Here is a 23,284-nt window from a genome sequence, read left to right as displayed (position 1 = left end):
ATAGAGCTTAGAAATTAAAATGAACTTCCTTGTACATTATCAGTTTTTAACAACCCCCCTTCCCTTTTTTTTAATACCAAGGTCTGGATAGCATAAGGATCTTAGAACATTTCAACTTTCTGGGATTCCACTTGCCCCTCCCCTCTTAAGTTTTTTAGGTATTTAATCCTGAGTTGGTTTTTGTTTTGCTTAAAGGGGAGGGAGGCAAGCCTAGGAATTTTGGGTTGAGTGCCAGTGTTACCTGTGAAAAAGTGGAGGCACTGGATAATATTTCCTCCAAATAAAATTTTAATTTTGTTCTAGCAGACATGTAAAGTATGGGAAGAGCTTTGTGATCTAGATGAAACTGTTTTTAGGCTTTGTAATTTATTGTTGGTCTGTTTTCACTTTACATTTATTTCTAGAGCATACCTTTAGGCAAGGTGCCTAGCCCCAGCTGAAAGCCTAAGGTGTTAACCAGGTGGCTTTCTGCAGTACTGTGCCTTGAATTTTTACTTCTCTCTTTCCTGTAAGTCTGCCAGTAATCTCTTGTCAGTTTATAAGCCTCATGATAATCTTGGGGGCTGGGGAGGGTTTTGTTTTATTTGGTTTTTGATGTTTTAGTAAACATTCACAGTGGAAAGTTGTTTGTAGAATTTCTGGTTTTTCTTGTATAAGTCCCAGCCAGCTTCATATCCAGCCCCTTCTGAGACTTTGTGCTTGGCCTTATTTTCATTCTTCCAAATAAAGACAGCAGCTGACTCAGGGCAATAAGCAAAGGCAAGTGTGGGACTATTCTCAATATACTGTATTAACATTTTCTTCAAAATTTTGGCCCCACTAGTCCAGGTTGATTTTGTTACTTTTTGATGCCTTTAAACAGTTGGCTTTTGGGCCTTGTTGTTGTCTTTTAAATTGTGGTGAAATATACATAGCAAAACTATCTTAATCATTTTTATTTAATTGTTTAATTCAATGCTATTAAACACATTGACATTGTTGTACAGCTATCACCACTTTCATCTCTAGAACCTTTTATCTTAGAAAACAGAAATTCTGTACCCATTTAACAATGACTTCTCATTTCCCCCTGCCCGCCACCATTCTACCTTGTGTCTATGAGTTCGACCTCTGTAAGTACTTCATAAGTGAAATCATAGAGTACTCTTCTTTTTGAGACTTGCTCATTTCACTTAGCATACATAGGCTTATTCATGTTATGGAGTATGTCAAAATTTTTCTCCTTTTTAAGGCTGAATAATATTCCATTGTATGTGTATACCACAATTAGTGAATTTGTTTATTCATCAGTTGACACCTGGAGTGTTTCCATCTTTTGGCTGTTCTGAATAATGGTACTGTGAATTAGGGTATACAAATAGCTCTCCAAGTCCCTGCTTTCAGTTCTTTTCAGCATATACTCTGAAGTAGAATTGGTAGATCATGAGGTAATTCTATCTTTTTTTTTTTAAGTTATAGTTGTCAATACCTTTATGTTATTTATTTATTTTTATGTGGTGCTGAGAATTGACCCCAGGACCTCGCATGTTCTAGGTGAGTGCTCTACCACTGAACCACAACCCCAGTCCTGGTAATTCTATCTTGAATGTTTTGAGGAACTGTCCATACTGTTTTATCCACAGCATTTAGACTTATAAACATGCCTCCCCCTTTTCTTTTTTGTGTTACTGGGAATTGCCAGGCTCTTGAATAGTTGCACATGTGCTATACCATGCAATGCACTGCTACTGAGATCTACATCTCCAGCTTGTTTTTAATTTTTATTTTGAGATAGGGTCTCCCTGAGTTGCTGGCTGACCTCCAACTTGTGATCCTTCTGCCTCAACCTCCCAAGTAGCTGGGATTACAGGCGTGTACTAGCCAAAAGGTCTCCCTTGACTATAAGTGAAATATATGAAATAACATTTTGAGGTGGATGTTATTTTACAGATGAGGAAACTGAGAAACAACTATGAAAATCAAACCTATTAAATGGCAAAGACAGGATTGAAATAGAGGAGGCTGGGTAGGTCTTGAATTAGTGATCTTAATCATTGAATTATTTTGCTTTTTAATATATATGTCTTGTATTCTAAAAGATAGTCTTCTAAGTTGACTGCTCCAAGTTTTCAAGGGCAGTTACTCCTATGGTTCTAATAGAGACTATTTTCTAGTGTTTCTTTTTTTCCACCCAGTCTTAAATTATGAAATTTTGGAATAGAGAACAGTGTTTTTATCTTAAGATTTGGTACAATTTGTACAGCTTTGGAGAAACATGTCTAGGGATTTGATTTGTCTTGTATCTTGGTAAATGGTTCTTAAATAGAATCCCCCTGCCCCTTTTTCAGTACTGGAATTTTAACCCAGAGTCTCGAACATGCTAGGCAAGCACTAAACTAACATACCCAGCCTTGTTATAATTTTATTTTGAAACTGGGTCTTGCTCAGTTGCTGAGGCTGGCCTCCAACTTGTGCTCCTCCTGCTTCAGCCTCCTGAGTAGCTGGGATTAGGGGAATGTACCACCATGCTTGGTGCTGGAAATTATTTTTTAAATACAATTTTTTTACAACTGATTTTTTGTTTGTTTGTTAAAAAGCACCTTAATAGCTCTGAGAGATTTTGAGCCTGTTTTATAGTGGTAAAACTATGACTCTGAGCTTAAGTCAATTGAAATCTTCATATTGTATTCTGTGCTTTTCTCCTTTAAATTTATCAGTTATATTGTAAAACCCAGAAATTTTAATCTGTCTGAACAGTTTACTGTTTCATATCTTACTGGTGTTCTTTAAAAAAATGTAGTCAGGCACTAGCATTGTGGAATTGGGACAGTTCTTTAAACTTTCATTTATTTGACTCCCACTCCAGTGTGATTCTGTAGTAGAAACTTTTTGGTACTTTTCTGGCTTCTCTGTTTCTGGCTTGTGTTAATCCTTCCTTCACCTATATTTATTTTGTGACTTGAAAGCAAACCCTGTTTGAAAATATTTCATTACTTGTGGATAGAAAAGATTGCCTTGTGATTAAGCTTGAGAAGGCAGGTTCAAACATGTTTTAGCAGGCTTGCTATAAAGTTGCTTGTTTGTTTTTGATGTGACTTTAACTTTTCAGGATTATTTCTAGCTCATTAGGAGGACAGATATTTATATTTGTAAAGACTTTTTAATCTGTATACCTCTTTTCTTGTCCTTTTGTGGGGAAAAAATGAATGAAAACATGGTTAAAATTCTCTTACTGTGAGGAATTATTAATCTGATTTGTAAGAAAGACTGTATCTCTTTCCACCTCAACTCTTAGAGACCTGCCTGTCCTTATTGTTTTTATATAGGTAGTTTTTTGTTTTGTTTTTTGTTTTTTAATCTAGACTTTATAGTTGTTTTTGGCAGGGAAATTGGTCTTAAGAGCTATTCTGGTCTTAAGAGCTATTCTTTCAAGACTAGAAGAACATTGTAAAATATTATGTTGCATGTGATGTGCTTAAGAGTTGGTGTATCAAAATAATTGTATGAATGATAGTAGATGAGCATTCTGATTTCTGCCCAGCTCTAGGAAAAGGTGGACATAATATGGTCCCTTTATCTTTGGTTCATAGCTTGTTACCTATCTGTGAAGGATCCACCTATCTGTGAAGGTTCTTGCCCTCTATAGGCTTGATTGAATAAGAGAGAACTATAAATAGAGACTTAAAATGTAATTTATCTCTGTGGTGGTAAAACTCATATCACTTTATGTAAATCTTTCAGAAATGCTTTTCAGAACATTTTATATTTTAAATATCTGTATTTTGGCATTAAAAATGCAAATAGAAGCAACCTCTAACTTTGTATCTCTGCTGAGCTCTCTGCAGTACATAAGGGACTAATGTTGAACTCACACAAAACTACATTTTGGTCTAAGCCTGAGATTAGAATATTTCAGAGTTCAGTCTTTCATATTTTTTCTTTTTAGATGATTTCTTAATCTTGTCAACACTTTAAGACAGTATTCTCTTAGCTAGTTAGAAGTTAAGTAGAGCTGGGACTTTAAAAAAGTGATTTAAAAAAAATTAAATATTAACAGAAAAACAAAAGTAAAAACCTCATGGTACTCTAATTGATTAGAGCTAAATTAATATGGTATTACATAAAATGAACCACTTTTTTTTTTTAAACAAAGGAAGGTTTTTTTTTTGTTTTTTTGTTTTTTTTTTTAAAAACAAAGGAAGGTTTGTGTTAAAATCTGAAAATGCTATTGTATACCTCCAGGCTGAATTCCTTTTGATAGTGCAGATAACTAATAAACAGATTTAGTATGCTCAGTCAGCAAATATTTTAATGTATATTATTAGAGGTATACTTAGATCACAAATTTACTGCACATGTGTGCATACATTTTTGTTTAACATGCTCACACAAAAATTTGAGTTAATACGTATTTTAGCCTTTATTTGACTTGATGGTAATTAGTCATATGAAACATTTAATGTAAATATATGTTTATTTTATGTGATCACACTTAAGTTTCTGGATTTTTTTCCCTTCTTTTATTAGCTCTGATATCTTTGATCACATTTCAGATTTAACAGTTTTTCTTATTATATGTCATTTAGTTATAATGATAATATCAAGTTCGAAGACAAAATGGTTTGGCTCTGATACTATAGTATCTGTATTTCCCTTAGTCTTTGGCTTAAAGTGTTCTGTGTTTTGTCCATACCCCCAACTATATGCTGTCATCATGCGTAACTTTCTATACTGACGCATCCTCCCTGTAACACCCGCACTCCCTTGCCCTCCTCCCCCAGTGTACACAGTGTACTGAAGGAATGCACCAGCTGTACCTGTTCCTTTCTGCCTTCTTGCTCAGGCTTGAGATAGCAAATATTGTAGGCCTTAAAGTTATAGATTTAATCTGCTTCACTAGTGAAAGCATTACATTGTGCTTAGGTGTTAGAAGACCCAGGCCTGGGTTGACAGAAAATAAATACAAAAGGAAAAAGTAGTAGCGAAATACATCTTTTTCCCTGTGTACATTAACTTTTGGTCAGAGGACTAAGCTTTATAGGAAATTATTAAAATTTTAGAGATTCCATTCCCTTTGTTTTACTAGGGGCCAGAACGAATAAATGACTTACTCAGGGTAACATAATAGTTAATAATAGAGTCAGAATTGTACTCCACATCTACTATTCTTACCATTATTGTAATTTTTATATCCAAATTTGTCAATTTGTAAGTTCCATACCTGTAATGAAATACTGTTTAGCACTAAAAATAACTAAATATTGATATATCTTATATTATTAGTGAACTGTAAAGTTTATGCTTAGTGATAAAAGTGATTAGGGACAAAGATTATATATGATAATTGTGTGAAAAGTCCAGAGAAGGAAATTTATAAAGACAGAAAGCCAGAGATGCTAGGAGTGGGCATGAGTATTGACTCTAAACAACTAAAGGGATTGTTTTGGGTGGTGGAAATATTCTGTAGCTGGATAATTGAAATAGTTGCACAGCTTTAGAAATTTACTGTAAATTATTTAGCTATCCACTCAGTTAGGTTGGCATATAAATTATACAGCAATAAGACAGTATAAAAAGAAAATATAGAAACACTGTTTCACTCTGCAGATTGCATTGTTTAGGTGTTTTTTCTATAATTCTTGAAGGTAGTTCTTTTCTCCAAAAAGTAATAAAATCTGGTTGAAGTATTGGATGATTCTCTTAGCCTTTCTTGAGAAAGGGGTTAGACAATGGAATATTACTCAGCCACAAAGAAGAGCAAAATTATGGCATTTGCCAGTAAATGGATAGAACTGGAGAATATCATGCTAAATGAAATAAGCCAATACCCAAAAACCAAAGACCAAAAAGCAGATGCTAATTCACAATAAGGGGGCATGGTTAGGGAAGAATAGATGTACTTTGGATTAGACAGAGGGGAATGAACGGAGAGGATGGGAATAGGAAAGATAGGACAGGAATGCTTGATTCATTCCACTATGTACATGTATGATTACATGACCAATGTAATTGTTGTACATCATGTGCAACCAGAGAAGGAGAAGTTATACTTCTTAAGTTTTAACATGTCAAAATACATTCTGCTATCGTGTAACTAATTAGAACAAATTAAAACAAAATTTAAATTACAGCATCTGACATTGCAAGAAAGAAAGGGGTAATTTTAATAGGCAAACATTAAACTTGGTAATATAGTGTTTACACACACACACACACACACACACACAGGTTTTTTTTCTCCCTACAAGATTTACCTAATGTCCACTAGGCCTGTTGTGTATTTGAAACTTACAAGACTTGCCACAATTCAGTTCTTTCTTTTCTAGCTATAAAACATCCTCACTGATAAAAAGTGCTTTCATGGCTGTTGAGGTAACTTTGTAAGTTTCTCAGTTCTACTCTTTCCAGTTGAGATTTGTGCTTTACTGAATATCACTTGTATTTGTTTTTAAACCTGTTTTTTCTTGTTATTACATAATTTAATATATAAATTGATGCAGCAGTGTGGAATTTTTTTCTTTGGCAAACTAAATTGAATGATTTTGAAAGACTTGATAAAGACAAAGGCTACATATTGATGTGGATTTGGTGTGGATAATTTTAAACATTGGAATAGAAATTGTAAAAAAAAAATCTAGGATTTTATATTCACGAATTCCTCTAGTGTTATGCTCCACCTTTATGAAACTAAAACTAGAAATGTTGGACAATTTATTACGTATAATTGCATGTAAGAAAGGCAGTGTTCAAAGAAAGTCGTAATCTCTAGAGGGTTGGAATATAGCTCAGTGGAAGAATATATGTGCTTAACATGCAAGTACTTGGGTTTTGATCCCCAGGACTGAAAAAAAAATCTTGATGTCTGAATGAGCATTTATGTGTTTAATTAAAATGTTTAAGATAAAATATGTGTGTATGTTTAATAGTTTCCCAGTTTTACTACCAGTCTTTAGTTTAAACTGTTTTTTTTATTATTATTATTAAATAGGGTAGAACACATTTTCTCCATTTTCTTGTGTATAATGCTTTTTTCTACCATAGAAATTTGTATTTGGAACTATGAAAATCAAATTTACAGGCTGGGATTGTGGCTCAGTGGTAGAGCCCTCACCTAGCACATGCGAGGTCCTGGGTTCGATCCTCAGCACCACATAAAAATAAGTAAAATAAAGGTATTGTGTCCAACTGCAACTAAAAAATAATATTTTAAAAAAGGATACTTGTTGCTTTTTAATCATAGAGTTATGCCAGTTTTTACTGTTCATGTGTTATTTTATTGCTAAAAACCAAGTCAAAATCAGGATAATAGTAGGGAAGGGTTGGACCTGGAGGTCACAGAGGGAATAAGAAGCCAGTTTGGTGGGTAGGAGCCATGAAAAGAAAGGAAGAATATAGTCAGAGGGAAGCTTGGAATTTAAGACCTCCATGATGGAAATGTGAAGTCCAAGAACTTAGAGAAGTTATCAGTGAAATTTTGACCTCCCTAAAGTTGATGTCAAGATTGGAAAAACATGACCTAATGATAAGATTATATAGAATATACAAAAATGAGTACTGAATATGCTGATAAAAGAAATGGTTTTCTTTTGGCTAATAGGTATCTACCATTGTATAAAAAAACAAAAGGAGAGGTTGGAAGAATTAAGGTACATTAACTGAGGGCTGCACGTAGAGAATTCAATTAAAATTGTTTGGAAGGTTGAACATTACCATTCAGTTTATATTGTTAATAATAAAACTCTGTTCATGTTCACCTTTTGGTTCTGGTTATATTGGTTTTCAAAAAGTTCAGTTTGTTTTATTAGTTCTTCACTGTTTTTGTTTTTTTGTTTTTTGTTTTTTTTAATTACAGGTGCCTCTAAGAATTTGGTGAAAGCTTTGGGCTCTTTTCCCAAAGTAATACTTAATGGTATTTTTTAATATGCATTGGAGCTTTTTAATTTCTACCAGTAACAGTCAACTTAAGTCATATCAGTCTGTGTTTCATTCAGTTCTCAGATTTATTTCAGAGAATATGATCTTCCAGTACAGAATTTAAGGAAGAACTTTGTTGGAGCGTGGTATAGCTTTCTACCTTTTCTCCTTAACTCTCTCCTTACCTACTTCTCTGGATATAATACTTGCTTTCTCCCCTTTATTTTCTTAGAGTAAAGGGGCAGTCATCTATGGCCGTTATTTGTTTTAGTAACCATTATAAATTAAAGACAATTTTATATAACTTGGGAAGTATGAGGAAATTGCATAATGCTTAAGTTAGTTTGAAATGTTTCTCACCTGAAAAATGACTGCTTTTGGAATTTTATTTACGTATTTTTTATTGTAGGTCATAGTAATTGTTTTGATGACTATAAGAATTGTGCTTTTATTTACATGATTTTATTTTAACTCCAGGACCGTGTATACGTACAACAAAATAACGTAGAGAATGTCTACAATTTGGGATTAATTATTTTTCGAGATCAAGTTGTACGTTATGGGTGTATTAGGGATCATCTTCGGCAAACTCTATTGGATATGATTGCAAGAGAGCGGAAAGGAGAAGTTGTAGACAGGTATATCATTTATCTTTTCCTCTTGTGCTCCCCCCACCCCATGTGCTTTGGGGTTTTAGTGCTTGTGTTTTAAGAAGTGACTCACTTTCATATTAAAATCTTCAAAATACTATCACAGCTACTTAGAATTTCAACATACATCTATATTTTTAAAAGAGACCATACTAGGCTTTGAAAAAAAAAAAAAAAAGAACAAATACGATTTTTTGAAACAAATTAGCCACTGGTGTTTTGGTTTTTCATATATTTTTCATGCTGGCATTTTGTTTCTCTGTCTCTGTTTCTCTCTGTTTTCTTCCCTCCCCTCCTCCCTTCCTAGAATTTTTATTTCTTCTCCAGGCTCAAGTGATCTTCCTGTCTAAACCTCCTGAATAGCTGGGACTATAGGCACATGCTACTATTGCACCCAGCTGGGCTTTTGTCTTACCTTCATTTTTAATATTTTTGAAAGAACTGTTTAACATACTCTAAATTAACTAAGAACTACTAAGTTATGTGTTCTGTTCCCTTTCCTGATGTGAGTGTAATACCGCTTTTGTGGTGGTACTGCTAGAGTGGTTTGAATTATGTAAGAGCAGCTCTTTGCTGAAAACTTGTGAAGTTGTCAGCTTTGATGCTTGCTTAGGATTACCCAAGTGCCATTTACTACAAAAAAAACTATTTTGCCTAGGAGTAGCTGTATTCATCTCTGGTAGTATAACCTTACTCGCCTGTCTGCCTTCCTTCCTGCTTCCACAGCCTATGTTTTTAAGTACCATGGAAATATTTAAGCATCTTTTCTTTAAAAATTTTAAGTTAGAAAAAGGTAAGAACAACTTAAGTAACTGTGGAATCAGGATGTTTTTCAATTAAAGTTACTCTAAATTTCTGTTATAAAGGACTAACTTATTAGAGATTGGTCAATTTGATAAAAAGTAAATGTTCCTGAAAATATTTCTAACTATTGTTTAGAATCTATGAATCTCTAATGTAATTGGATTATCAAGTGATGTAAATTCTTTTGACAGAGGCGCAATAAGGAATGCTTGCCAGATGTTAATGATTTTAGGTCTCGAAGGAAGATCTGTCTATGAAGAAGATTTTGAAGCTCCTTTTTTGGAAATGTCTGCAGAATTTTTTCAGGTAATCAGTGAAAATGTAAATAAATGATCTTAAAATGTTTTTAACATGATTGAATGTAGTTATTAGTTTTAACATTTTGAACTTTTTTTTTTTTTGACATTTTGGTCCATTGGAGAAAGGGATAGTGCAAACAACTGCCACAAAGCACAACTACTCCACATTCTCATATTCCAGTAAAGGAGTTCATGGATAAAAAAGTTGAAGAATTTAAACCTGTACACATATAAACTTAGAAATATCCTTAATATTTTATATCATATTTATATGTTACAGATTTTATAAGTACCGTAAATTCACAGGCTACATATCACCAATGGATTCTTGCCACATGGGCTGTTAGTAATTAGTAATATCAATTACTAGTGAAATAAACATGGGGATATGCATAATCCTAAACTGCATATTTGCTCTAAAGGTTATTGATCAGGAAATTATAGGCCAACCCCAAACCAACTAAATTGTTAATGGTGAAGCTAAACTAGTACTAATTTGTAATGATATCATGGTAATAACAGTAATTGAGCACTGATAAATGTGAAAATATTTGTAAGGTAACGTTAACAAACATTCTGCCTAAATGCTGCAAGTGAGTATTTGTAGAAATTTTGTAATATTGCCAAAAAGGATGCCTTAGTGGAATATTGATTGAAAGTTTTTACTCCAGTAAGCAAATGAATACAAAATTATAATACCTTTTAATAATTCAGCAGTTCATTTATAAGAGCATTAGATGTATACATAGAAAAGAATTGAGTGAATTTTCCTGTCATTTACCCATAAAGAAACAAAAGAATAGACTTCCTGTTTTCTTTTTTCCAAATCCATTTGTAGTCCTTCAGGAATACTGTTGTGGCCACACTGGTGAGCTCAGACAATGCTTTATGAACTATTGACTTAAATTGTAGAAAGCAGTCTTTATTTTCTAGTAGTATGTCCACTAATTCTATGTATTTTTTTACTTTTTCATAGTTTTAATTTCCTTCATTACCAAAATTTACTACAGGGGTACATGTGTTAATGTGTATAAATATTAATATGTACTGTTTTCAGTAGTAAGTGGAGATAGTCTTACTAAGATTTTTGTTCAGTGTTTTAATGTTTGTTCTAAGGATTTGATTGTTTTTAAGGATTAGCACTACTTTTTTGTAAAGAAAGTGGGAAATGTTATTAAATTTTGTACTTAAAGTTTATGTCAGTGTGTCTTCTATTATGTAATTCTTAGATACACGTACATTAATGCTAGTATCAAATCAGTTAAAATTAATTGGGATACCATTTATAATTTAGTGGAACTTATGTAAGGCTAATGTTAGCAGGTCAAGATTTAAAAGCTCTATTTCTTAAACTTTATATTCCTTTGAACCTGGGAATGGAGTGGCAGGAGAACTTTAGTATGCCAGCAAAGCTTATGATAAACATGATTAATCTTTGTAGTTATAATTTTATAACAAACACATCAAAGAAGAATTTTCAATTCCCATTTAGGGTGAGAGGCTTCCATTTGGAGTTCACTGGCAAAGTTTAAAGAACAGTGTTTACAGATAATGTATTAATTTAGGTTTACTTAAATAAATGCTTTTGAAGACTATAATTCAGACTATATGAATATGTAATGAGGAAATGTTAATGGTCCTTATTTATAAACAGTGTCAAAACCAAGTTAAAAGCAGAAACATGTTTTCCTTCTATATTTAAATACATTTTAAATATATATATATATATACATATATATCTATATATATCAATATCATGCTTTTTAATTGCAGATGGAAAGCCAGAAATTTTTAGCAGAAAACAGTGCTTCAGTATATATAAAGAAAGTAGAAGCTAGAATTAATGAAGAAATAGAACGGGTGATGCACTGCCTTGACAAATCAACCGAAGAGCCCATTGTAAAGGTAGTTGAGAGAGAACTTATTTCCAAGCACATGAAGACTATAGTAGAAATGGAGAATTCTGGGCTAGTACATATGTTAAAAAATGGAAAGACAGAAGGTGAGCATTACCAATTGAAAAATAATTAAATCCTTTTTCTACGTTATTGCTAATAATTTTTTAATTTGTGTACGTAATTTATCACTTCTCGTTTTAATGGGATTTAATGATAATACTTTACAATGTTTAGTAAATAAAGATTTGGGGTATTTTCAGTGAATTGAGTCTTTTTTACCCTGAGTAAGGAATGAGTAAAGTTTTTTTAAAAAGAGAATTATAAAGAGACAAGGATGTCTCTTTGAGAAGAGGGGGAAGAAAGGTTTGTCCATCCTCATCTGATAGAATCCTTCCTTTTGTGTTTTGAAATGGTTTCTGTTTATGTGAGAAGGTAATGGAAAGTTGATTATAAATTTGTTCTTTTAAACCAGAGAAATTCCCATTAAAAAAATTTTTTTTTTAGTACTTTTATTTTATAATGTGGTGCTGGGGATTGAACCCAGTGCATCATGCATGCTAGGCAAGTGCTCTACCACTGAGCTACAACCTCATTCCGAGAAATTTCCTTTTTTAAGTATTTTTCTGGCCAACCTGTTTTTGGTAAAACCAAATAACAAAAATAGTCTTCTAGTATATTTGTCATGTTTTCTAAAATGAGATACTCTTGGATAATTGTCTGTATCAGGGGTTGGCAAACTTTTTTGTAAAGGTCCAGATGGCACATATTTTATGGGCTATATAGTCAACTGCTCATCTCTGCTGTTCTAGTGAGAAAGTAGCCATAAACAGTAACACAAAGGAAAAGGCCTGTGTTCTTTATTTGTGGACTCTGAAATTTTAACTTTATGTAATTTTCACATCACTAAATATATATATTTTTTCATTCTCCCTCCCCCCCAACTTATAAAAAGTGTGAAAACTATTCTTAGTTTATGAGTTGGACAAAAAAAAAGATAGCAGGATGTATTTGGCCCATGATCTTTGAGTCTTGATCTAAATGGCCCCTGCAGACTAAAGTGGAGATTAGGGACTGGAAAATGTTTGAAGTTTCTGGATGTGCTTGAATTACAGCATTTCTGTAACCTGCATGGAGACATGTGTTGAAGGTATTTATTAGATTTGCCCAACAAGACAAGTACTTAATAAATATATGACTTAAAGCAATAGCAGAATAGTTATTTACTAGTTTTTCCTGTTATAAGTATTTCAATGTTTTCATCAAGTTGTTGATTATAAATTATTATTATTATTATTTTTTTTGTGTGTGTGTGTGTGTCTGTGTCTGTCTGTCTGTCTGTAGGGGCATTCTGGCAACTGAACCCAGGGGTGCTCTACCACTAAGCTGTATCCCAGCCCTTCTTTTTTTTTAGTTTTGAGCTAGGGTCTTGTTAGGTTGTCGAGGCTGCCCTTGAACTTACGATCCTCGTGCTTCTGCCTCTTGAGTCACTTGACTACCGTTTTTCCTGACCTACCACGAGAAACCTGATTGCAAAATGTCTCAGTTGTGGTAGGCCCTGCTCTTGAGCAGTTTATTGAGAATATGTCAGAGTCACATTCACCATTATGAAGCCAAATTCTCATGCATCAGAAAGTGAAAAACAATTTTCTCTATGAATGGAGGATAAATTTTCATTGGTTATTAGATGCACCATAGCTGTATGAAATTGCTTAAATGTTATTTCATTTTTATTGTTTTATTAGGTATGTGAAGAACTAATGATATTTAATTTTTTGAATGCCACTGTTTTTCATTTACTCTTTCATTCACTACTATATCAGACAGTTAAATACAATGAACATATATTAGTTTACATACCATTAAATATATAAAATATCTAAGCAAAACTTATAATAACATAGGAACAGATTAGACAAGTCAAGAATAATTTTGCTAGAGGTATTTGATGTGCTAAATTTGTTATAGTTTGGGTACATAAATTGCTGTTACATTTTAAAATACCTGTTTTTGATGTGGGAAATTTGTGATGATTTATGCCAAATATATGGAAAGCTATAAGATAGGTATTTTATAAGATTTGCTTCTAAGTTTTTAAAAAATACATATAACTTTAGTTTTAGAGGCAAATTATGGCTTGTCTGCCAAATCTGGCCCAACACCTATTTGAAGAAACATCAAATATTTCATTACACATGAAAATTTATATGAATTTTCAGTGCCCATAAAGTTTGTTTTGAAACAGTTGTAGTATCTGTGGCTGCCTTCTTGTTACAGTAGCAAAACTGAGTAGTAGCATCTGAGACTAGATGACCTACAGGCCTAAAACATTTAGTATCTGGTGCTGTACAGAAAAAAAATTGGCCAACCCTTGATCTAGAAACTGCTGTTCTAAAACTATTTTGAAACATTACTGATAGTAAAAATTCTTAGGACATAAATTTCTGACATCATAGTCTCCCAGTAAGTTGTTATTTCATAGAAATACTTCACCCATGGAAAAAACGGTATTTCAAATCTACATTATAGGTTTGTGAAAAATGATGGAGACCAGAGTTTCCATTCTAAATTAAAAAAAATATACAGTCAGGCTAATGTGTAAAATATAGATGTTTGCTTAGGATACCACTGGGAGATATTAAGAATAGCTGTGAGAAGAATACTAAAGAATAGATTTTTATATCATAAATTTAAACTTAACATGTAATGAAGTAAATCCTATTACACTTCACTTTATTTATTGTAATCCTTGTCAATTGAGTGATAAATTTTTAATTGGTTTTTAAAGCTTTTTCTTTATGAAGTATCTGCCAGCTATACCATAATTAGAATTATCCTTTGGTGCATGTTTATAGATTCTGTGTTAGAGTTACATATGATAAATTATGTTGAAAGTTTTCATTTTTTAAAATATTTTTTTAAATTGTAGGATGGACACAATACCTTTATTTTGTTTGTTTTTATTTTTATCTGGTGCCAGGGATTGAACCCAGTGCCTCATGCATGCCAGGCAAGTGCTCTACCACTGAGCCACAACCCAGGCCCCCCAAAGTTTTTATTTTTAATGACATTTTTTTTTACTATGCTGTGAGGGCAGCTTTATTCCATGTAAATTAAAATTAAAGTTTCCTGATATATTTTATTGGTGCTTTCAAAGCATCTCATTTAAAAGCTGTTCATAAATCATAATAACAACTAGGCTTTTTAAATTTTTTTTGATTTTGCTATTTTTATTTTTAAATGCCTTCATTTCACTCATTTATTTTTATGTGGTGCTGAGGATCGAACCCAGGGTCCCACACATGCGAGGCAAGTGCTCTACCACTGAGCCACAACCCCAGCTCCCTGATTTTGCTGTTCTTTAATAGTCCTAGTGGTCAGCAGATGGTGGTAATGGAAAAATAAACTTCTCTTAAACACAGACTCACATTTTTTCTATAATTTTTAATGTAGCCAATTTGTGTTTTCTTTCTAATTGCAGACCTTGCTTGCATGTACAAGTTATTTAGTCGTGTGCCAAATGGTTTGAAGACAATGTGTGAATGTATGAGTTCTTATTTACGGGAACAAGGTAAAGCCCTTGTTTCTGAGGAAGGAGAAGGAAAGAATCCAGTTGACTATATTCAAGTGAGTTACAGAAGATTCTCTTCAAGTTTTTATAAAGTCATTTGACAAGTGCTAAAAAAGATCACTTTTATTAATGTGTAATTATCCTAAACTTTAGAATTTTGCAAGTTGTACATATTTATATCAGGGAGCCAGACTCGAATGCAACTCTTCATTCGTTAACCTGATCAAGACCTTGTTTAAATAGTCTCAATAATGAATATGAATTCTATTTTATGTACACTTTAATGTGTTGGAGGGAAAAACATTTTTTAAGTTAAATACTTTTTTGTTCCAAAATGTTTTGCTTGCAAGCAGAATTGTTTAGTAAATTATACTCCAGATTGTTCATGTTTTAATATAATCCCCTCTTCTTCATGCATTTTTAAGCTTCTCTCTGGCTAACCTGGTAGGTCAAAGCAGTGAGGCAGATCATTGATTCATCTCTAATATAGTATATGTATGTGGAAGATAACATGCTTTCTCATCACTGACATTTTGAATACGGGCTACATACAGACTTGAAAATTATATAGATCCTATAAGTTTAACTGTGAATGTATACATTTATTACCAACCAAGTTAAGATAAACATAAATGATCGTAAGTATATTTTACAAAATTTTTATGTGTCCTAAATTTGTTTTTATTTATAAGGGCTTATTGGACCTGAAGAGTAGATTTGATCGCTTCCTTCAGGAATCATTCAATAATGACCGGCTCTTTAAACAGACTATTGCTGGTGATTTTGAGTATTTCCTTAACCTCAACTCCAGGTCTCCCGAATACCTCTCATTATTTATTGATGATAAGCTGAAAAAGGGAGTCAAAGGGGTAAGTCGTCATGCATTTACAATTATATTAAAATGTATTTGTTGATTTAAGGTTAGAAAATAAAGTATAAAGTTAATAAATTTTATAGATAGAAAAATTAAGCCAAACCACTGTGCTTAAATGTGCTGTGATCTATTAAAAAGTATTGTTTAATAACATTAAACAGGGATGAGAGGTGGGAGGGAAAGGGAGAGAGAAGGGAAATTGCATGGAAATGGAAGGAGATCCTCAGGGTTATACAAAAATACATACAAGAGGAAGTGAGGGGAAAGGGAAAAATAATACAAGGGGGAGAAATGAATGACAGTAGAGGGGGTAGAGAGAGAAGAGGGGAGGGGAGGGGAGGGGGGAGAGTAGAGGATAGGAAAGGCAGCAGAACACAACAGACACTAGTATGGCAATATGTAAATCAATGGATGTGTAACTGATGTGATTCTGCAATCTGTATATGGGGTAAAAATGGGAGTTCATAACCCACTTGAATCAAAGTGTGAAATATGATATATCAAGAACTATGTAATGTTTTGAACAACCAACAATAAAAAATTTAAAAAAAAAGTATTGTTTAAAATATTTGACATGATCATAATTTCTTTGACATTTCACTTACTTTACTCTACAATTGGCATTAAAAACTGGCATACTCTCCAGTAGTACAATGTTGCTTTCTTTTATCTGGTTCTGGATTGTATTATCAGACAGTAGTTGAATTCTGGGAACATATAGAAAGTAAGTTTGAAAATCTAACTGCAACTCACTTTCAAGCCTTTGTAATATATCTGGGGCCTTAGGAGTTCTCTTGAGAACATAGAAAGTAAAATCAAGCATGTTTGAGGGTTTTTTGTTCTTGTTGTTGTTGTTGTTATTTTTTGATACCAGGGATTAAGCCACACCCCCAGCCCTTTGTTATATTTTATTTAGAGATAGGGTCTGAGTTGCTTTAGGGCCTCACTAAGTTGCTGAGGATGACTTTGAACTTTTGGTCCTCCTACCTGGGCCTCCTGAGATTTCAGGTGTGCACCATTGTGCCCAGCAAGCGTGTTTGATCACACTTGATGAAATGGTCATCTTGGAATTTTTGAGCCAAAAGGAAAAGTAACAAGTAGCCACAGGTTTATACAGGCAATAACTATAGTAAGAAAATGATATTACTAAGAATGCACAGAAATCATGTATCTTTTCATTTTAAAATATATAAGCTTAATCCATACAGTCTGTCACAGTATCATCTTGCCTTTATTTTAGAGATAAGGGCAAGGAGTCTTTATTATCTGGATTATAACAAATTTTTACCCTTCTGTGCAAAATTTAGGTTTGAATGTGCTTAAGTGAAAAGGTCTATCTTTTGGGTATGTAAGTTTCTGTCTAATTATTATGTAGAGGTTTCTGAAATATTCTTTAAGTTTTATTTCTGCTGAACTTAGTCATCCCTTAATTCAACCTTGTGGTTCCCTCACATTTCCATTTCAGTGGTAGTCCTATCAGAAATGGAATTCTACTCTAAGACCTCAGTAAGGCTGCATTAGATAAGAGTGTAATGATTGTTCTGCTATATGAAGCAGAAGGCACTTTGTGAAACTTCATCCCTTCTGTCCTCTAGATATTTGTGTTTGTTTTCAAACAATGTTTTAAAACTGTAGATGAGCTATGGTGTGCTATTTTTTGTATAACTCAAATTTTATAGTAGTTGTCTTTTAATTTAATTTTGCAGCTAACAGAACAAGAAGTAGAAACAATATTGGATAAGGCAATGGTCCTTTTTAGGTTTATGCAAGAAAAAGATGTATTTGAACGTTATTATAAACAACACCTGGCAAGGAGACTTCTCACGAATAAAAGTGTTTCTGATGATTCTGAAAAAAATATGATATCTAAATTAAAGGTAAGGTATAAGTTAGTTGAAGTGGAGTATATCTAAGTGTAATGCTTGTCGTGATTGAGCACCAGTAACGTGATTGGAAATTATTTATTTGGTTTTAAATGTGTGCTTAAGATATTGTTAAAGGTAGATTATTCATGAGAGTGGCAGTCTATCCTTACATTTGTTCAAGTTGTAGGACATTATGGTATGGTAGGATACATTCACAGAGGCCTATGGAAGATTAATTAATAAGGAAATAATAAATATCACCATGTAATTCTGTTTCATGAAGAGATATTCATAAAGTACCTGTAAGTGAATTACCTGAGGTCCTTTTCAAAAATGCAGAGTTTTGGGCCCTGTGTATTCCATGGAGTACATAGGAATCGCTGAAAGAGTCTGGAAATTTGCATTTTTAAAACAAAATGCTTGGAGTTATTCTTGAAACCCTAACATTTCGTAAGGAGGCATATAAGAACTCATAGAAAAATTTACAGAGATTATCAGCAGTGCCAATAACATAGAATCACTTGTTTCTATATTTTCTCATAGAAAAATCCATCATTTATTTGTATATACTTGTGTTTTTCCTCCATAGACTGAATGCGGATGTCAGTTTACTTCAAAACTGGAAGGAATGTTTAGGGATATGAGCATCTCAAACACAACAATGGATGAATTCAGGCAACATCTACAGGCAACTGGGGTAAGGTTCTTCTTGGATTTCTAGTTTCATATATTTTTGTTAAGTCTTTCATAACGAGGATTTTCATCTACATAACAGATAAATGTAGATTTTCATCTACATAACAGTTTCATTTCTTTAAATTAGTGACACTCTATTATCTGTGGGTATGTAAAAAATAATTTAACTGTGTTTCCATGAAAATATGTATTTAATTTTTATTTTTTCCCCACTTGAAGGAATGCACTGAAAATTAATAGAATTACTTTTTATAAAACCATTATAGAGTATAGAAAAATACAGAGCTTAGTAAAGTTTACTAGAGTTTGAATATTCTTCACTTTATCCTAGACTTTTTTTTACTTTCAGATAGTTACCTGACCTCCTTTACTTCAGTATTTTCATTCTCAAAGACAATCTCCCATTCCAAGAAAAGGTGGGGTGGGGGAGTAAACAAACTATAAAAATGCAGAATTTAATGTATTATGTGTTTTTTGTTTTTTATTTTTTATTTAACTTTTTTTTTAGTTGTAGATGAACACAAGACCTTTATTTTATTATTTTTATGTGATGCTAAGGATTGAACTCAGTGCCTCACACATGCTAGGCAAGCGCTGTACCACTGAACTACACCCAGCTTGTGTTCTGTGTTTTGTGTTGTGACTCCCAAAGACACTAAGCTGGCACTTAAGTTACTTGAGGATTTAAAGTTTTTTTGAGTGACTATATGCCACTCTGTAGTTGACACCTCACATCCATTAACAGTTTTGGAGGCTTTTCCTTTGATATTTAAATAAGAAATCTTCACTTCCATTGCTCTCACAGTCCCATCACATGAAAATACTTATTCTGTAGAATGTGAAGACATTCTGACTCCATTCTAAGTAGTTAAATATCATTTATTTTGTCATAAATATGTTTTTGTTGTTGTTGTTTGTTCCATGGTGTTTTTGGTACCAGGGATTGAACCCCCGGGCATTTAACAACTAAGCCACATCCCTAGCCCCTCACTTTTAAAAAATTTTTGTTTTCCAGACAGGGTCTCATTAGGTCCTTAGGGTCTGCCTAAATTTGAATTTGTGATTCTCCTGCCTCAGCCTCCAAAGCTTCTGGGATTACAGTTGTATGCCACTGCTCCTGGCTTAAATATCTTGTTTGTCGTAGAGAAAGGCCAGTAAGACAATGCAAGTCTGTGATAAATAAAAGTCTGAGTCAGCAGGAAATGAATGATGAGATTATCCAAGATGGAATAATTTAGATTGCTTAGTGATTTATTATCTTAAATGTATAAGGGGCTGGTGTATCCTCAGTTTCTTCTACGGTGTTATCTTCTATGCATCATCAAAGATATCTAGTTTGAGTTTCTTTCAAGTAGAATAACTTTTGAAAAAATCCAAGCCTGTATTGCATCTTCATATTTATAAACCCAACCACCCCTTTAAATATCTGTATCAGTAAATCATACAGGTTAGATTAAAAATGGAATAATGGTTTGTAACAAGCTGTATTAGTACTAAAGATAATAGTTTGTCCTTAAAAGTACCTATTGATATTCTTTAAAATTTTGTTTGAAAAAAAAAAATCTAATGGTAACGATTATGTATATATTTTGTAAAAGTTGTTAACCATTGTATATATGTATTTGGAGAGTACCTGCTCTGTAGCATGATATCTACAGTGTCTTATGCATAAGTTTGTTAGAATGTAAACTACATGTTAAATCATGAAAGTTTTGATTAATGTAGTTGAAATGTAGGTAGGAAATTAGGAACATGTTATTTACACTAAGATGGTAAAAATATTTAAAAACAGATTAACGATACCAGAAGTTTCCTCTAAAATGATATTGATATGACCTCTTGACATTTTATCTTATTAAAAAATTTTAAGTCCAAAACTACAGTTCTCAATGATATGGGTAAGATTTTGTTACATGCTAAGAATTAACATTTTAGGCAATAATTATAATTATTTGCCACAGTTGTTAAACTTTGTAAAACATTAGACAGACCTAACCTTTCAGAACATCTGTTTTGTTTACCAGAGATAAGACATAAAGATAGCTACTTTTATACAACTACTTTGATAATTGTAATGGAGTGTCTAAATGGAACTGATAATGTTAGGAGACATTTTCTGTTTTATACAGGTATCTTTAGGTGGTGTTGATCTCACAGTCCGGGTGCTCACGACTGGATATTGGCCCACTCAGTCAGCCACACCAAAGTGCAACATCCCACCAGCACCAAGACATGCTTTTGAAATATTTAGAAGGTAAACCTAAATCAGACTTTGTATTTCTAAGTACAAATAATTGTCCAAAATTAAAATAAATTTTGGCATTAATGATGTCCCCAGTTAAGGATGAATATATTCCATTTTAACCTCATGTTCTAAAGGAGAATTTATCCTTTATCCTTTTAATATTTAAGAATTAGTTGCATAAAACTTTTTGCAAAGGAATATTCACTTCCTTTCTTCAGCATTTGTACAGTATATTTTATACAGTTGATATCTGTCACTAGGATAAATCAATTATTGGGTTACTGTGGAGAAAAGTTGGTCTTATAAATAGCAGGAGCTCAGCAACAAGCTGAGGCAACGTGTATAGTAGCATTATTATTTAGTGTGCTATCTTTATCATTTAATTTTTAGCTAAGTTGTTGAGACCTCATATTCCCCCATTTCATTTTCTCTTCTGTGAAGAATTGAAACAAAAAGTAATTTCCAAGATGTCTTTTAACTTTTAAGGTCTCCCTTACATGTATATTTGTTCAGGATTGTTCCCCTGTAGTATGTAATTTAATATGCAAGTTGTATGATTCTCTAAAACCTAGTTTGATTTGCTGAAGGTTCTACCTAGCCAAACACAGTGGTCGACAGCTCACACTCCAGCATCATATGGGTTCTGCAGATCTCAATGCCACTTTTTATGGTCCAGTTAAAAAGGTAAATGTTCACAGTTTGAACATTCTAAGTAACTTAAAAATTTTGTTTATATAACTGACCTGGGTAAACAATTTGTTTTATTGTTAAACCTGCCTTAAATATTAAAAAGTTTAAATATTCAATTTCATTTATAAGATTAAACTTGAGATAATGTAAATAAATATAAAGAAACTTGAGGTAATAATGGGAAAATGTAAGTTGATTTGAGGGCATACAGAGCTATGAGCCCCTTTTAAAAATTCTGTCTTTTATAATCCCTATTGCTAATCAAAACCAGTAAAATTAGGACTTGAGATTTAAGAAACACACATTAGCAAAGTCATTAAAAAATCAATAATGCATCAGTGATTTGTCTTCCTCTTAAAAAAGTAGCTGACTTTTTAATATCTAAAATCGTTAGTTTTAAGAGTAATAATTTGTTTTCATTAGTTTTAATCAAATCAGGGTCATTTGCCTTAAAACTGAAAATTAATAAAAGACTTAACAACTTAAATATATCTGGGCAGCAAATATGGTTTTGTAGTTGTCAATAAGATATATATATACATATATATGCAGTGCTAAGAATTGAACCTAGTGCTTCACACATGCTAGGCAAGCATTCCACCACTGAGCTATAACCCAGTCCTAGTAAATATGTTTTATTTCAGATTTTAATTAGAATCTTCTAATTTTCCACGTGTTATGAGTCACTATAACACCAAAGTATTTTTTTAGTGTGTAAGTACTTTGGTTTTTATATTAAAATGTGTAATAGTCATTGGATAATATTTATCACTATTATATATTTAAGTGGAAAAGAATAGGTCAAAGATACTACAGAACAACTTTTGATTATTGCTTGTTTTCATAGAGCAGCTTCTTTCATATAGCATAATATTTTTGTATAGTGCCAGTAAATCATTCCTTTTTATTGCTGAGAAATATTTTATCTGAGCAGTGCTACTAAGGTTTATTAAAGAGATCAATAGACTTTTAAAGCATAGTGTATATACTAATTATTGAAGACATAGAACAGGTTCAGATTTTGTGAATGGAAGTTTTCCCCTCTGCTGGTTTTGGTTTTATTTTAATGTTTTACTTTGATTGTATCATATGAAAAGAAATTTTTTAATATTTATTTTTTAGTTATAGGTGGACACAATGTCTTTATTCTGTTTTTATGTGATCGAATCCAGTGCCTCACACATGTGAGGCAAGCGCTCTTCCTCTGAGCCATAATCCCAGCCCCATCATGAAAAGAAATTTAACCCTGCTACTTTGGGTGGTAGTGTGTCTGCAGTGTCATTTATAAGGGTGGTATTGTCATCCAATTTTACAATTTTACAGTGTTAAAATAACTTTAGCTTTAAATTTAGGGAACTCTTGGTTAGTTATATGCTCAGGTAGCTACCTGAAAATATTCACAGTGGTGGGGGTGTGGGGGATAGTCCTAAGTAAAGACGGTGTGTGTGTGTGTGTGTGTGTGTGTGTGTGTGTAGATTTCTTTTTATATGGGAATAAGTTTTGGTGAGGGAGTGGAGATTACAGGACTTATTTCTAAAATATGTTGTTACAGATACTAGGAGATAATTATCTTTGTTCATATTTTTTAAAACATCAAACAGGAAGATGGATCTGAAGTTGGTGTTGGAGGTGCACAAGTAACTGGCTCAAATACACGGAAGCATATATTGCAAGTTTCCACTTTCCAGATGACCATATTAATGCTCTTTAATAATAGAGAAAAATACACATTTGAGGTATGAGTTGTTGTTATATATGTTTCTAACCACTTGTATTGTTTCTTCCATTTATTATCTGAGTCT

The 23,284-nt window shown here is 32.7% G+C and overlaps 1 protein-coding gene across 3 annotated transcripts in view; it reads left to right on the top strand.

Annotated features, from left to right (window-relative positions):
- Positions 1-23,284, top strand: part of Cul3 (cullin 3) — a 64,044-nt gene that overhangs the window by 27,035 nt on the left and 13,725 nt on the right. For all 3 annotated transcript variants that reach the window (XM_015481462.2, XM_048808612.1, XM_048808613.1), the window contains 10 exons: positions 8,371-8,531; positions 9,539-9,653; positions 11,420-11,648; positions 15,023-15,168; positions 15,805-15,981; positions 17,693-17,863; positions 18,441-18,548; positions 20,677-20,801; positions 21,380-21,476; positions 23,084-23,218. In XM_015481462.2, the coding sequence (XP_015336948.1) occupies positions 8,371-8,531; positions 9,539-9,653; positions 11,420-11,648; positions 15,023-15,168; positions 15,805-15,981; positions 17,693-17,863; positions 18,441-18,548; positions 20,677-20,801; positions 21,380-21,476; positions 23,084-23,218 (1,464 nt within the window). The remainder of the gene's footprint in view (positions 1-8,370; positions 8,532-9,538; positions 9,654-11,419; positions 11,649-15,022; positions 15,169-15,804; positions 15,982-17,692; positions 17,864-18,440; positions 18,549-20,676; positions 20,802-21,379; positions 21,477-23,083; positions 23,219-23,284) is intronic.

Source organism: Marmota marmota, unplaced genomic scaffold (genome assembly GCF_001458135.2).
Source record: "Marmota marmota marmota unplaced genomic scaffold, marMar, whole genome shotgun sequence".
NCBI classification, from domain to species: Eukaryota; Metazoa; Chordata; class Mammalia; order Rodentia; family Sciuridae; genus Marmota; species Marmota marmota.
The sequence above is the reverse complement of the archived record's forward strand: the minus strand, read 5'-3'. Positions and strand labels throughout refer to the sequence as shown.